Raw genomic sequence first — 17,610 nt, forward strand, 5'->3', positions numbered from 1 at the left:
TTCATGCCTCAAGTTGCTCATCAAGATCCCCGCCAAGAACTCGTGGTTTACGTGGCATACTTCATGCACCGCGCTAAAGAATTGTTGCATATAATCTCTGAGCGCCTCGTTTTCTTGCTGGACAACCTTGAAAAGGTAGGTTCCAGTCTTGGCGTACTTCTTGTTGATGGAATATTGGCTAAGGAATTGTTCCACTAACTGCGACCATCCGTCGATAGTCCCACCTGGCAATTTGTTGAACCAACCTAGCGCTTGGCCACTCATGGTAGTTTGAAAGATCTTGCAGTATGCCGCATCCGTGAGACCGTAAAGATCGACCTTGGCATAAAAGTTACTTATATGGTCTTGGGGATCTGCGGTTCCGTCGAACTGTGGAAGATCAGGGATCCGAAACCCGAAGGGCAGGGCTTCTTTTAGAATGGCCGGGGTAAATGGGCTTACTCTTGTCGGAAGTGCTTTCACCAGGGCAAGGGACGCCGACTCTTTTGCCTTCGTCTGCCGGCTTCTTGCATCGTCGTCGTCAACCCTTGTGCGACGTCGACTTCTCTCCTTGTGCTGGGACATTCTGCTACTGTCTTCGCCCCGATCAGGGCCTCCACGGTGGTTGGGATGGTGGCGTCTCTTTTCGCCTTTCTCCTCTCGACGCATACGCTCCTTTTGTCCCCTTGAGCGTGCTCTACGTTGATGGTCGCCCCTTTGAAGAGAGTAATCTACGGTGACATTAAATGGTGGCGACCAACGGCGATTGTTCCTTCGAGGCACTTGCTCCGGCAAAAGGCTAAGGTGAGGCGCCCGCCGTTGGACATTCCTAGCGGATGTTGAGGGAAAGTTTCGGTCTCCCATTGACACTCTTTCCTCCGAATGGTAAGGCTCCACGACAGGTGAGGCGGGGTGGTTTGGGTGAGGCTCCAACAGGTCATCGGTTACCGGGTTCGGGTCTTCTTCTGGGGCTACACCTTGGGTGACGAGGTAATGCGCCACTGCCGCCGCCGCTGCCTTCGTTGCCACTTGGTCCATCAAGGCTTCCAATTCTTCTGTCCTCATCTGTAAGACTGGCGGGGCCCCTCCTGGTCGGTTTGTAGTTCCCGTCGTCCGTGCCCTTCGGGGGGGATCCGGGATCTCGGGGCCTTCTTGGGGAGGGAATCCATCCGTCCTTCGATCGCCTTCTTCCATGCCACGTGCTCTGGTACGCATTCCCACAGACGGCGCCAAAATGATGCTGCTCCAAAATGGTGGGTCAGCCCAATGGTCTTGAAGCCCACTGGTCTCCTAAGTCCGGGAATCTTCAAGCCCAATATCGGGAATGCCGGGGGTCCTTGCCACGTGTCCAAAGGGATCAAAGGTGTGGGTCCGCCAAATAACCTACAAAACAAATCAAGACACTAAGTGACTCGCCGGGGTGGCCCCGGCGATTACACTCCGACGCTCAAGTCAGGTATTGGAAGTGATACTTTGCAAAGGCTAAAATATCACCCAAATTAGAGATACTTCAACAAATGAATCATACCTTGTCTTTATAGTAGGACTTGACTATTAGTTTCTTGTAAACTTTCAATGTGGGACAAGTGTAGAAGTGTGAAACTTCTTGTAGAGATTCAATGTGGGAGAAAATTATAGAAGTGGAGCTCTAATTGGACTTTTCCCTTAATTGGGCCTTTAATGGACCAATTGGGTTTAAGATCCAATTATACACATCAGGAACTATTCCACTCTCACTCTAGAAGCCCCAGCATCAGCACCATTGCTTCATCAGATTATAGCGATGATTTCAACCAACAATTTCTCGAGTAATTTTATTATTTTTTTTTTCTTCAATAAAACAGCTGAAATCTTTTCTTTGACTAAATATTTGAGATTATTTTTTCAGTAATATTTCCGGTAACGGATGGGCAGCAACATCATTATCTGTATCTCCACTGCCCCTTAATAACCCGCTATCTGTCTCTCAAGGTTTGTAATTTATCGACTGCTTTCGTGAATTAATTAGAGGGGAAAGTACAGTTTGCACCCCTGAACTATACGGGATTTGTCGCAAACACACCCATGAACTACAAAACGTAACAAAAAAAAAAAAAACCCTCCGTTGCAATTCCGTTTGTGCTTGCTAGAGCCTGTTTGGCTAAGCTTATAAGCTCCTAAAAACATCTTATAAGATGTTTAGGAGCTTATAAGTTGTTAAAAGGTGTTTGGTAAAAAAATTGCAAAAGATCTTATTTTTTCAAAAAATAAGCTGTTAGGGAGCTTATAAGATGTTTTAAAAAAAATACCTCTACCCCACCTTTTTTCTTTAAGATCTTATTTGCTTCTTTACTAAAACACTTAAAATACAAAATTACCCTCATACCACTCTCTGTAGCACCCCCCCTTCTAGTCGGGCGATAAATCGAACCGGTTTATCGGAATTTCTTATTAAAGTAGCGGAAGCAAAGGATCTCTTTGTAATTTTTGAAACGTTGGGATGGGGTGAAAATGCAATTATCGAAACTTTGTTCTCTTGGGTGTTGAAGACTTGGCATTTTCGAAAACTTTTATTGAATTGATTTAGCCGAATATAAATCTCGGTTGGAAATAAATTTCGAAAGGAGGTTTCTTATTCGAGTGCTACATTCTCACTAAACGTTCTTTTCGGTTCGAGAATAAATCAGAGTTCGAAAAGGTTATTTTGGTGAATAATCCGAAGTTTCCTAACGAAGGCATGAAAATAGCTATTTACGAGACTTAATATATTTAAGCTAGGAAATAAGTACGATTCATAATGAAAAACGAGTTCAAAAGTACGAAAGGGAAATGTTACGGTTTTAGGGTTACACCACCAAAAGAAAATAACCAAAATTCCTAGCATTCGTTCATAGGTCCTCGTACGTCTTCCAAAATCCCGGGCAAGACCTCGATCCACTACTCGATCCATCCCGGTTGAGGATTACTACTACCTGCAATTAAAAGACATCTATATGAGCTATAAAGCTCAGTAAGAAATCCGAGTATTATCAAACTTTAGAAATACGTTATATATAATATATATAATAGCGTATACCCGTTCTTACCCACAATTCGCACACAACACAAGACAATCGGTCAAATCACATATCTCACGAAAGCACATCATTTCACAAGATCACGTAAATATGCAAAATGACTAAAATGCCCCCTTTTTTTTTGTGAAAACCATGAAAAACACATTTTTCGGTTTATCGGATCCGTGAAAGATTAATTTCTGTACCGAATAATAAACCTGTTACGAGCCCGTTTTCACTAAGTGGAATCAAACCACTACCACATCATCCTAGTTGGATACCGGCCCACTATATCCGAGTTGTTTATTACCCGATATTCCATTAACCTTTCAAATAAAATCATTTAATGCACTTTTCGAAATTATGCATATGACCCACACATAACATCACAAATGTCAATCAAGTGCCACAAATCACCAAAATATCACAATTTACCAAATACTTATGATTTGGGCAAAACTCCCAAATTCACACACATAAATACACAACCACGCACGGCACACACACCATGCACAATCAGCACGCACACATTCACACATTTTCAGCATACACACATGCACAATCAACACATTAAACTTCACTACTTACTCATCAAAGCAAGCTCAAGAACAAAACACCTTTTTACCTTCATTTAATGGACTTGTTACCACATCTAGGTAATAATCCATTTCAACCAATTTTCCACAGCCATTAAACACATCCAACAGAAATTAAAGTACCACAAATACTATAATTCATCATTCATCATCATTATATCAAGAATAAAAGCATTAAGGCACAAAATATATTAAATGACATGCATAATGTCTAAATTTCGAAATATTAGCAAATCAATTCCAAAAATTCTCAAATTAAATCCTAGAACTCCTAACTGACTCAAATTCCAGATTCTGAAATTATTTTAAAGTTTCACAAAGTTTCGAATTTTCTTGAAATAAAAACTAGAAAACTCCCTTTTTCAATTTAAAAATCAAAAACTCTAATATAACTCTATTTAATTTAAAAACTTGCTAAATAAAACCTTTTCCTAATTAATACTTGCTGTAAAAACAGATCCAAACCTTAAGAATGAGAGAATTCTCAGAAATTGCAGTTTTGACCCAAAAGTTTCGAAATTTACATATGCAACCACACTAGAAGTTCAAAATCACCTTTTTCTTGAAAACTCCTAACAAATCTGAAATTCCACTTTATTAGATGCAGAAAATGAATTTGAAAAGTCTCTTTATGCAGAAATTTCGGAAATTGCATAATTTTCCCCAAAATTTCTAGATCTACACATGCAAGCCTAATAGAATATCCAAATCAACTTTTTCTTACAAAAATTCTTTAAATCCGAAAATCTTGTTCAATGAATGCTAGAAATCAGTTTTGAAAACATTTTTCGGACAAACTTTACAAAAATTACAGATTTGGCCCAAACTTTCGAAGATCTACACATGCAACCACAAAATGTTAAAAAATCTCATTTTCTTGAAAACCCCTTTTTGAAATCTGAAATTCTCAAGACTTTTGGCCAATAAATGCTGTATCTAACCACTACTAACATAGATTATGCATGCAAGAACAAGAATTTAACAAGAACACTCATTTTTCCATTTTTCTTCAAAAAGCCCTAAATTTTCGAAATCTTCCCCAATCTTTTAAGTTTTATGAAAATCTTTTTCATACTATTGATGTCCCTTAATTGCAGCAAGAAATCGAATTTCTTACCTTAAGATCGAAGAAGAAAAATGACCAAAAGGAAGAAAACTTTCAAGCACCAAAGTCTAGCCAAGCCACCTTGATTGTGAAGGAGATGGTGTGAGCTTCAAGGAGGGAGGAGTTGTGATCTCCCGAAAGAAGGCAGGTGGTTTTCACGGTGTTCTTGGAGTAGTCCAAGGCAAGAGTTAAATAGGGAACTCTCATGGTTATATTGGGAATTCTTTGGAAATTATGAAGTGAGGTGGAGAGAGGAGAGGCCGATGGTGGTGGTGATTTGTCTCGGTGGGGAGAGGAGAGAGAGACAAGTAAGTGTGGAGGTGTTGGAAGGAAAAGAGATGAAGGTGTCTCTTCATCTTACTAGTTAAGGTAGAGTGTAGGATTAGTGAAAATGATGAGTGTTTTGCCAAGTGTAATGCATGCCTAATTGCATATAATTATTTATTAAATTAAATCACAACTTGCATTCTAACATACACACACATCATCCGAACACACACACACACACACACAAATTTCGGACATATATATATATATATATATATAGGTATATTTTAAATGCATAATGTAAATACTAGCATATACATATGTATAAGTATGCATGCATGTATGTACGTGTGCGTATAGGTATATATGTATTCTACATAATTCATCAAGTAATTTATCAAACAAATAAAATACGTAATTATTCACAAAATTCACATAATTCACGAAATTCTTAAAATTTCAATTTACTAAAATTTAAATCACATAAATCACACATGTAATAACACATGCAATCATTCACGTAAGTAGTATCGTTAAATTCACGTAATGCATATAGTCACATAATAATATTTCCTAAAGGTTTTCGAGTTAGGAATATAAATCTCGGGTTTTAGAATTTTCGGGTTTTGGAAAGGTGGGGTGTTACAATCTCCCCCCCTTAAAGAAATTTTGTCCCCAAAATTGTTACCTGAACAACTCGGGGTAACGTTCGCGCATTTCTTCTTCTCGTTCCCACGTGGCTTCTTTGGGCGTATGGTTTTGCCAAAGGATCTTAACGAATTTAAGGTCTCGGTTTCGAAGGGTTTTGGTTTTGAAATCGAGTATTTGGGAAGGTTTCTCTTCGTAGGATAGGTTGGGGTTTAGTTCGACCGGTTCGGTTTTCAATATGTGGTCGGGGCTGCGAATGTATTTTCGAAGCATCGAAACGTGAAAGACATTGTGAAAATTGGATAAGTTGGGCGGTAAGGCGAGTCGGTAGGCGCGAGTACCAACTTTGTCGAGAATTTCGAATGGGCCAATAAATCGCGGTGCTAATTTTCCCTTTTTCCCAAATCGCATAATTCCTTTGAAAGGCGCCACTTTTAAGAATACGGAGTCTCCGACTTCGAATTCGAGATCTCTCCTTCGGGTGTTGGCATAGCTTTGTTGCCGATCTTGGGCAATTCGCATTTTCTCTCGGATGCTTTTGATGATATCGACGGTTTGTTGGACTAGGTCGGGACCAAGGAATTTTCTTTCGCCGATTTCGTCCCAATGGAGTGGGGACCTACACTTGCGACCATAAAGGGCTTCGTAGGGTGCCATTCCAATTGACGAGTGAAAGCTATTGTTGTACGCGAATTCGATTAGTGGAAGGCGGGATTCCCAATTTCCTCCAAAATCGAGAATACAAGCGCGAAGAAGATCTTCTAGGGTTTTGATGGTTCTTTCGGATTGACCGTCGGTTTGGGGGTGATAGGCGGTGCTGAATTTTAATCGCGTTCCGAGGGTTTCGTGTAAGCTTTTCCAAAATTTTGACGTGAATCGAGGGTCTCGGTCGGAAATAATCGAGACGGGGACGCCGTGGAGTCGGACTATCTCGCGGACGTATAGTTCGGTTAGCTTTTCTTGACTCAACGTCATTCGGATCGGGAGAAAGTGAGCCGTTTTGGTCAGTCGGTCAACGATCACCCAAATGGCGTCGGATCCTCTTTGGGTCTTCGGAAATCCTTGTACGAAGTCCATTGTGATAGCTTCCCATTTCCATTCCGGAATTAGGTTCGATTGAAGTAGGCCTCCGGGTCTTTGATGTTCCGCTTTGACTTGCTGGCACACTAAGCATTCGGCTACGAATCGGGCCACGTCTTTCTTCATTCCAGGCCACCATTAGAGCTTTTTGAGGTCTTGGTACATTTTGGTTTCTCCGGGATGGCAAGTGTACGTGGTTTGGTGAGATTCGGTTAAGAGGAGTCGGCGAACATTTGGATCATCGGGGACGTAAATGCGATTTTGAAATCGGACGAGACCATCTTTGGAGATTTGAAAATTGGGACTGGATTCGAGGTTATCGCGAATTTTGAGAATTTGAGGGTCGTTTTGCTGGGCTGATTTGATCGATTCTCCCAAGTTAGGTTGGACGATGAGCGCGTTGATCGATTTGCGGCTTAGTGCGTCGGCAACCACATTTGCTTGTCTCTCTCTCCTCTCCCCACCGAGACAAATCACCACCACCATCGGCCTCTCCTCTCTCCACCTCACTTCATAATTTCCAAAGAATTCCCAATATAACCATGAGAGTTCCCTATTTAACTCTTGCCTTGGACTACTCCAAGAACACCGTGAAAACCACCTGCCTTCTTTCGGGAGATCACAACTCCTCCCTCCTTGAAGCTCACACCATCTCCTTCACAATCAAGGTGGCTTGGCTAGACTTTGGTGCTTGAAAGTTTTCTTCCTTTCGGTCATTTTTCTTCTTCGATCTTAAGGTAAGAAATTCGATTTCTTGCTGCAATTAAGGGACATCAATAGTATGAAAAAGATTTTCATAAAACTTAAAAGATTGGGGAAGATTTCGAAAATTTAGGGCTTTTTGAAGAAAAATGGAAAAATGAGTGTTCTTGTTAAATTCTTGTTCTTGCATGCATAATCTATGTTAGTAGTGGTTAGATACAGCATTTATTGGCCAAAAGTCTTGAGAATTTCAGATTTCAAAAAGGGGTTTTCAAGAAAATGAGATTTTTAACTTTTTGTGGTTGCATGTGTAGATCTTCGAAAGTTTGGGCCAAATCTGTAATTTTTGTAAAGTTTGTCCGAAAAATGTTTTCAAAACTGATTTCTAGCATTCATTGAACAAGATTTTCGGATTTAAAGAATTTTTGTAAGAAAAAGTTGATTTGGATATTCTATTAGGCTTGCATGTGTAGATCTAGAAATTTTGGGGCAAATTATGCAATTTCCGAAATTTCTGCATAAAGAGACTTTTCAAATTCATTTTCTGCATCTAATAAAGTGGAATTTCAGATTTGTTAGGAGTTTTCAAGAAAAAGGTGATTTTGAACTTCTAGTGTGGTTGCATATGTAAATTTCGAAACTTTTGGGTCAAAACTGCAATTTCTGAGAATTCTCTCATTCTTAAGGTTTGGAAATACTTTATTATATTACATGAATACTAATAATATTTATATTTTATCAAAACAACGTATTCTTGTAATCAAGATTAATAATTGGTTAAATATAATTATCGTAATTATCATAATAATTGTAAAAAAAACTATTCTCTATTTATATTTATATGTATATATAAAAATACAGGGAAAATTACAGTTTATGTCCCTAAACTTTACCACTAAAACAATTTATGTCCTCAAACATTTCAATCCACGAAATATGTCCTCAAACTTGCCACGTTTGATCACTTTATGTTATGCCGTTAACGTCGGCAGCTAACTTCGATGGAAATAGCACGCGTGGCTCACGTGACGTCTATGTGGCCGTTAAATGTCGAGTTGTACAACACCCAGTGCCTACTTGGTCGACGAAACGTGATGTGGAGCGACACGTCATTCTCCTCCCCTATTTCTACTCTAAAATCCCTAATTCTCCATATCCCCAATGAACCCGTAAATCCAATCCCTAAAACCCCATTTCGAATCCTTCAATTGCGGTGAAATTTGAAAATAGCAGAATCGTCTGTGAATCCATGGCCATTTTCGTGGTGTTTTAAAAGCAAATAGCCCAATAAACAAATGCCGAATGTTTCCTCGATTTCACTTTCAACTTCGAGCTGAAATATCATGTCTTCTTCCACTTCATTGGGGAAGTCGGGGAGCTGGAATTCGTTCTTGGGCACTCTATTCTTGGCGAAAAAAAGAATTATATGCAGCTTTGACAGGTGCTGCATGTTTTTTTTTTCCGGAATTGGTTCAGACATTTTATCGAACACCTTCTAGGCAGCATCTGGAACTGTTGAGTTGGGTAGAATTTGTGCCATCTTCACCATCCTTGTGCTCGCTTCATCGAGACCACAAGGGGCAAAAGCATCAGCAGGCAAAGAATCACACGACCCCAACATTCTAGAGACGGAGTTGGGAGAAGAATTAAAGCTTCCTCTAAAATCTTTTTCAGAACCAGAAGAGGAGTCGCGTTTACCTTCTTAGCTTCCTCTCGATTGCAGGCATGTGTTTGCACGTGAATCTGCTGTTCTTTGAGAAGGAAAAAACTCTTCAAATGTGAGAATGTTTGGATTTTTTATGGGTTTATGACTTCGATTTTAGTATGGGTTCGAACAAGAACGCAGATTGGATTGAAAATTTGGGAATGGGAATGAAACGTGGGATTTGGGATTTGGGAGAGTGAGTTAAAGGAAATTAGTATATTCTTGTGCCACATCAACATTTAATATTCAATATATTATTCCACGTCACATTTAACGGCCATATAGACGTCACGTGAGCCACGCGTGTTATTTCCGTCGAAGTTAGCTGCCGACGTTAACGGCAGAACATAAAGTGATCAAAAGTGGCAAGTTGGATGACATATTTCGTGGATTGAAATGTTTGAGGACAAAAATCGTTTTAGTGGTAAAGTTTAGGGACATAAACTGTAATTTTCCCTAAAAATACACGTATATTCTTATTATCTCCATAATAAATTATATTTCTTTCATCTACAAAAAAAATTATATTTCTTTTACAACTTTTATTTTATATTATTATATAATTTTATTATATTATTATTATTTGAAAAAATAATTTGTAAATATTATAATAATATTTTAGGAACAAAAGTATTTGAGTCAAATAAGTTTAACAATTATACTGGCGTCATGTACTTTTTTGTCATTATAGCAATAAACAGACCTTTTATTTCCAAACACCTGAACAACTTATAAAAACAAAAAGTAACTTATAAGCTACATATCCAAACACCTTAAAAAATAATTTTTAAAATAAGATCTAACAGTTTATCAGCTCTTAAAACATCTTATCAGATGTAGGAGCTTATAAGATGTTTTAAATAAGCTTAGCCAAACGGGCTCTTAGCCTTTTGACCTTTTCTTTTCTAATCACTTTTACTGATGTTGAATTTGTTTTGACTGTTTTACCCCTGAGTATCGTGTACTGATGTATGTATGTACATATATATATATATATAAGCCTGTTTGATTTTAATTTTAATTTAAGTAAATAAAATAATTAACATTAATAGAAATAAACTACTGGTTTTTATTTTAATTTAAATAATTAAAATTATTAACAATAAGTAGTCTCCTGAGTCCTAATTTTCACCCAAGTTTAAACATAATTCATAAACTAAAAGTTGAGAAAATTCTTTGGATGGAGAGCGGGAGGGTGGTTTCAGCGGTGGCGGTGTTTTGGCGATGGTAGGGGGGCTGAGAAGGGGAGGAGGACGGTGGTTCTGAAGGGCGGTTTCCAATACTTCAATTACATACCCTACATCAAATCCTCAAATCACAAGTGGCCGGAGTAATTTTGGCCATTAATCTTTGAAATTTTTGCAAACCCAAGTGTTCTTAATTTTGGTGAATCTGTACCTCAAATAGCTTTTGAGGGTTGTGTAATAAAAGCTCTGGTTCTTGAAATTGAAGCTAAGAAAAGAAACCCTTTTGACCGTAAAACAACTTACGTTTCTCCCAATCCTTCTTTCTCTCTCTAATATCTCTTTAGATTTTTACAGACAAGTTTGGAAAGATTTGTTTTCAATGAACTGAAAACAAGAGAGAGAAGGGGTGATGAAGAGCGAAAGACGGTTTTGCTCATAGGGGTTTTGAGGGCAAAAATGTAAATGATTCAATTTGTGCAAAAAAATATCAAAACTTAACGGTGTTATTTTGATTTTACGTTGACCAAAAATGTTAGGGGCTTTTTTGTTACGTTTTGTAGTTTAGGGAGGTGTTTGCGACAAGCCCTTGTACTTTGGCTCGATATCATTTTACCGCTTCTACTCTCGATTGCATCGATTTGCCCACCTGTACAATTGTCTCAATGTAGCGCTTGCTGTTAGTTTTCAGACCTTTAACTTTAAGACCGTTTGATCTAATTCTGAAAATTACAAAAAATCACCCATCCTATTTAAACAATTATTCAAAAAATTTAAAAAATAAAAAAATAAATTGTTTTTTAATAACTATTTAAACTCGCAGAGGTGCCTTTTTTGTAATTTCACAAACGGTGTCAAGGTCAAATGTCTGTCAACCACATAAAGACAATTTTTCAAGTGTATGGAGGCAAATCAACACAATCGAGATCAGAAGATAGTAAAGTGATACCGAGCCAAAGTACAAGGGGGAAAGTGGAATTTACCCACTATTTTTTACAGTGGGTTTTCCCCCCTTTTGATTGGTGTTAATTTCAACTAACATTGTGTGTGTGTGTGTGTGTGTGTGTGTGTGTGTGTGTGTGTGTGTGTGTGTGTGTGTGTGTGTGTGTGTGTGTGTGTGTGTGTGTGAATAACATTTGGCCGTTTGTTGCTTATTGCAGTCGGGAAGAAATCCGGTGGAGCCAATATCACACGAAAGCTATTTCCTGCTAATTGGTACAGAGGAAAGAAACCAGAAAAGGAACCACAGCAAGAACATTATATCATTAATATTCCTGCAGGTTAGTCTTCTAAATGTGAATTTAAATTACATTATTTGTTTATAGGTAATCTAATTGCTAATATGTTCATACTTCCTACAGTACTTGCTTTGTATTATAATTGCTGATGCAATCGGCGCTTGCGTGCAGGAGTTTGCACATTTTCTCTAAACGAATTGGAGATTGCAACAGATTACTTTGCAGACAGAAATATCATTTTAAGAGATGATTCTGATGATTGTAATTATTTTTCAAAATCCTACAAAGGCCGGTTAAAAGATGGCCTTTTAGTGGCTGTTAAATTATATAGACATTTACGAGAGCATTTCAAAACAGGAGTTGAAACGATGAGCATTGCTAACGTGCATCCAAATTTACTCCGATTAATTGGCGTTTGCGTTACGCAACTAGAGAGCATGCTCGTTTATCCCTATATGGCCAACGGAAGTGTTGCATCACGCTTAAGAGGTAATTTCTCGAGCCGTTAATGTTTGAGATAAAAAGCAAGTGAAGTAAGAAAAAAAAATATTCGCCATCCATATTCATAATAAACTATATTTTAGATTATGTATAAATATTACAATTAATCCCCTAAAAAATCTTACAACCAAACATTTGATATATTTAAAAAAAAAAAAAAACATTTCATAGCTAAAAGGAAAATACAGTTTTTATCACTCAAGTTTGCAACAATATCACATTTGGTCCCTCATGTTTACAGAAAAACACATTTGGTCTCTCATGTGTCAATAATTTAACACTTTTGATCATTTCCATCAATTTACCCATAGTTTGTCAGTTACGGTAGTAACAGGCAGTAACTAACAGTAGTGATGGACACACACTTGATTCCGTTAGTTTTACCAGAAAATTGACGGAAATGGCTAAAAATGTTGAATTTTTGAAACATGAGGGACCAAAAGTGATTTTTTGTGAACAAAGGGGGCCAAATGTGAAATCGGTTCAAACTTGTGGGATGAAAACTGTATTTTTCCCATAGTTAAATGGGTTAAATTGGAGTTTTTTGGAGAAACATTCATGGTATCTAAAAGATTCCGTTATTATTGACGCCATATGGGGGAAACTATTATAGGATGCGTACCTCAAGAGTAAATGTAATATAGCCGTGACCGAACGGGTGTTCGTAGAGTAGATGCCCATTAATTAACCCTTTGTTTGAAATTAAGTAGTGTTATTGCAGATCGATCGGAGTCGCAACCTCCACTTGATTGGCAAGTAAGAAAACAGATAGCATTGGGGGCGGCTAGGGGTCTAGCCTATTTGCACGATGGCTGTGAACGGAAAATCATTCATTGCAATGTGAAAGCTGCAAATATATATTTGAACGAGGACTTTGAAGCAATTATTGGTAACTTTGAGTTGGCCATACACATGGACCACGGTGTAACTCATGTGGAAGAAAAATATTTATGTGGCACAATTGGTTATAGAGCTCCTGAATACTACACTAGGTTAATATGTTCAGAGAAAAGTGATGTTTTTGCTTACGGTATTTTTCTTCTTGAGCTCATAACAGGGCAGAGAGCTTATGATCGTGCTAGGTTTGATAATTACGAAGATGGGATATTACTTGATTGGGTGAGAGCCTATGTACATATATATATAACTAATAATTGCCTCGTAAAGTATGTTGTAAATTCGATCGCCTTAATAACTAACTAAGAGCTTCTTGAATAATATGATCAGGTAAAGACATATGTAAACGAGAAGAAATGGGAGAGGATTGTTGATCCTGATATTGGAGGTAATAATTATTACGTTGAAGAAGAGGTGGAGCAATTGATTCGAATAGCTCTGCGCTGCACACAGAATAAGCCGGAGAGACGACCCGATATGTCGGAAATTGTGAGGATAATGCTACCACGTGGAGATGGCTTATCATTAGCTCAAAGGTGGGAAGAGCTCTGTAGTGAAGAAATAATACCAGATAGCCCAAGGCAATCAGATGAACTATCCAGCCCTAGATGATCGTGCAATTTGGTGTCTGCGTCAGATTTCTGTGTTTCGTATATGTCTTGAATCTCGAGACCTAAGGAGCATTGTGAAGACGGTGTTGAGTCATCGGAAAAACAGTCTCAATTGACCGATCCAAGCCATAAAGATTTGAAAAGCGTGAGGCTAGGAGATCGTAAAGTTCTTTCCAAATATATCAAACCATCGAAGTATAATTATGCCTACATATTAAAAGGATTTCCCAAGTTAAGGGTTTTCACTTGTCATTGATGTATACGTGAGTATATATACAGGAGGATTGATTTAATGTGAATCAATCGAGTAATTACAATCACGGTAGATCAACATAAAGCCGTGATCTAAGGTAATTGTGTATATGTTGGGTGCTAAATACCAACACACAAGTGTACGTATCGCAAACAAGTAGTAAAGTAGACTCGTGAGAGTCGGATGTCGATCCCACAGGGAATACGCAAATTATTTAATCCTAAGTACCAAATTTTAACAATTACGATTTTTATCCAGCCTACGCAAGTTTGTCAAATTAATTAACTAAATAAATTAAACTGATTAAGAAAGCAATTAAATACAAGAAAATATTAATATAAAACGGATCTAGGATTTTATCTTCCCCCTATGCGATAATTCTTCACCCAATTAATCTCCTATCATGCAAGTTACGATTCCCGATTATTAACCCAAGATACGAAATTACTCATAACCAGCTGTCGCTGTGTTATAAGCCTATTATTCATAAAAGATTCACTATATGTCTATGCAAACCTAATATAAATAAAGCATTCAATAACAAGTCTCGTAAACGGCTACCTAAGGTATTATCTGTATGTCTAGGATAATACATGCAATCAACACACGCATTCGGTGAAAAACTACTCGAAGGCTCTTCTATCCCTGTTCTAATTATTAAAACGATCTGTCAATCAATTCTAACAATAACAAATAGCAACATAAATTAGCTACGTTCATGCGCTAAATAAGATCAAGATAGAAGAAATAATCGAAGAATTAAACTTGCATAAAAGTAGAAAAATAGGTTCGAATTACCACATAGGGTTCCAACAAAATCCTAGAATAAAAACTTAGCTACTCATGTTCGTAACGGAAATCATAATAAAAATACGAGAATTCATGAAAATCAGAAAAGAAAAGGAAAAGGAAAACTAGGATGAAGAATCGTCAAGTCTTCGTCCTCGTTCTCTTCCTCCTCGATTGCTTGTAAAAAGATAAAAATAAAACTAAAGCTAAAAGATAAAAGATCAAAGACCCCTCTAATTGTGTGCTTTTGGCCTTTAAATAGGGTGCAAAAATATAATAGGGCGGGTTTCCTTGTGTAATTAAACTTCCTTCACTGCGCCCCTACGCCCATCCGGACGGCCGTGTGAAATATAAGCTTAAAACCCGCACGGCCGCGCGGCCTTCTGTTCTTCAGAATTCTGATTATTTCACTTTTGGCCCACTTTTTCTCCGAATTTGCAGTTTTCACCCCAAAAGTTGACAATTCTTCAATTTGCACCTAAAATACAAATAATAACCATTTTAAGCACCAATTATCATTAAAACACACCAAAAGCTCCAATTAAAAGGTACAATTAAGTGTATAAATATACACTTAACACACCCCCAAACTTGAACTTTTGCTTGCCCTCAAGTAAAATCAAATTAAGAACACAAAACAAAACCATACATCTCATTACATAGATCGATTGATCAACTTCGCGTTTTCAGAACTTGCAATTATGATGATAATTCCTAGGTATTCGCAAGCTTAACATTCAACGGTACTTAGTCACTCACCATTACCAACAATCACAAATCATACAATTGCTTCAAGTATCCAATATTTGCAAGTTAAAGATAGAAAGAATTTATACTTACATGCATATATTTGACTCCAAATACTCACCAAATTATTCTACTCAACTAATATTGAACAATAAGCTATTGGGATCATTGGGACTTTGTGGCTTTCAATTGTTAGGCTTTTTGGTCCGAGGTAGGTAATATGGGTATGTGTGGCTAATTTCTTATAGACATGATTGGGGAATTGTTCGTCAATAAATCCAGATGGTTGAGACATATAAACAGGGGTTAATAGCATTTCGCCACCTGAACTTTGGCCCTTTTTGCACTTTGCCACTTTAACTAATAAAAGTTGCAAACGCACACCCAAACTTAGTTTTTTGACGCACATAACAACCTAAGGGGAATATTCCGGCGAATCTTCTAATTTTCCAGCGCACGGGCGATGCACATGCGAAAGTACAAGGGCTTTTTCGTCTTTTTACTTGAAAATATCATAAGGGGTGAAATTGAAAGTACCAGGGACTCAATTGAACTTAATTTGAAACTTTCACAAATTCGAAATTAATTGAAGCTTTGTGGCTTCATCTTCCATGTGTAATCTCGAATTGTCGAAAAGACACCTCCGTTAAAAAAATTAGCAACAACCCCCCTATATTACGTTTTACAAAGCACACAGCTCCTTACATTTTTGAAAAATATTTCAATTTAAATAAACAAAATGAATTTTTTTTATATTAAATATAAAAGAAAATTATTAAACTTTTATGTTGGGTCTTACAAAAATCATGGGGTGAGTTTATAATTTTCTAAAATTATTTTTTAAAGGGTATTTTGGTCTTTTCAAGTCAAAAAACATAACCCAGGTCGCGAAATTAATTGGAGATTTCAGGGGTCCCACGAGATAGCATAAACTTCACATTGGTGTGATATTGTCCAAATTGGGCCGGGCCTAATTGGTTTTGCTCTTGGGTTTCCCCAAAAGACCTCACTGTAATAGAGGTGCTATCCCCTCCTTATGAAGGATTGATCTTTCCCATATTAAACCGACGTGGGACATTGTTTTCAGTTCAACAATCCTCCCCTCGAACAAAGGAACACATAGGTCGGACCACAAAGGACCACCGAGCCTCCCCTTAATTTGCGCCCGGAGCTCATCACCATCTTTTTTCCGCGCACCAAGCCTCGAACAAAGGACCACATAGATCGGACCATACAAAGGATCACCGAGCCTCCCACCTGGAGCTCGTCGAGCCGCCTGCCATTTGCGCACCCTTTCCTCGCTGAACGACCGCATTACCACTTCTTTCTTGTCAATTGCAGCTAATTCTTCGGAGCAGAGCATGACAATGGAATTCAACAGAGCCCTCGCCTCAAACTTTGCTCTGATAAAGTCTCGCGAGCAACGGCCGCAAGTATGTCATCATCTGCTTCTCGCAATAAAATTTATCATTATTTGAAATGAGGTAGACAAAATATTTGTCATCGTCCGGATTTAAGAGACTTCTCTGTCTTTCCATTTCTGTCAATTATTTTGTGATGTCTTCTTGTTCTGCTGCGATGGTATTTGATTTTAGGAAATTATGTACTAGATGAGTAGTGTGAGAAGATGAAGAAAACGGACAAAATTTAGGCGGTTTAATGGTATTTACCCTTCAAAATATTTTTCCGCTCAGACCACAATCGACATTTGCACTTCGATTTTTATCGTAAAAATCGACATCTATGTGTCGATTATATTGTCTAAATCAAACTAAAAAGGAAAACAGTCAAATATCGACATTGTAATGTCGTGAAAAGTAGCAAAAAATCGACACCTAGATATCAATTTCTCTGTAAAAGTAGCGACATGTACATGTCAAAAATTTACACACAAAATCGACTTGCAAGTGTCGATCAACCGTACAAAAATTCGACATTTGCAAGTTGATTTTCCGAGTTCAACAGTTTAAAAAAAACCATCAATTGTATTCTTTAATTGTCTATTCTTCAACATAATTACACAACTACGTGCTCATAGAGACTTCTAAATGATATTTTGACAAAAAAAAAGAAAAAAAAAAAAAAACTTCAAAAAGATCGATTGTTACAAAAAACCCTTTCGATTTTTCACACTTTTTTGAGATTTTGAAAACCATAATTGTTGAAGGTTTTGCTTAGGCGTCGGTGTTGGACGGTTTGCTCCGGTGGGCGGTGACTATGAAGGATTGCTCGATTCTGGCGCTTTGGCAGCAGGTGCGGGTTTTGCTCCGACA

The 17,610-nt window shown here is 37.8% G+C and overlaps 1 protein-coding gene across 1 annotated transcript; it reads left to right on the top strand.

Moving 5' to 3' along the window:
• Positions 1–1,659: 1,659 nt before the first annotated feature.
• On the top strand, positions 1,660–13,865 carry LOC105953864 (BRASSINOSTEROID INSENSITIVE 1-associated receptor kinase 1). The gene is made up of 6 exons (XM_088820334.1): positions 1,660–1,787; positions 1,868–1,950; positions 11,462–11,581; positions 11,711–12,028; positions 12,762–13,159; positions 13,268–13,865. The coding sequence occupies exons 1-6, from the start codon at positions 1,660–1,662 to the stop codon at positions 13,547–13,549; spliced, it is 1,329 nt and encodes a 442-aa protein (XP_088676460.1). The 3' UTR covers positions 13,550–13,865.
• The last annotated feature ends 3,745 nt before the right edge of the window (positions 13,866–17,610 follow it).

Source organism: Erythranthe guttata, chromosome 7, assembly GCF_056151865.1.
Source record: "Erythranthe guttata isolate IM_541 chromosome 7, IM_541, whole genome shotgun sequence".
Taxonomy (NCBI): Eukaryota; Viridiplantae; Streptophyta; class Magnoliopsida; order Lamiales; family Phrymaceae; genus Erythranthe; species Erythranthe guttata.

Coding starts and splice junctions, on each gene's coding strand:
- LOC105953864 (XM_088820334.1), top strand. CDS start 1,660: ATGGACCAATTGGGTTTAAGATCCAATTATACACATCAGGAACTATTC. Junction 12,029..12,761: donor TGTTGCATCACGCTTAAGAG/GTAATTTCTCGA, acceptor GTGTTATTGCAG/ATCGATCGGAGTCGCAACCT. Junction 13,160..13,267: donor ATGGGATATTACTTGATTGG/GTGAGAGCCTAT, acceptor TAATATGATCAG/GTAAAGACATATGTAAACGA.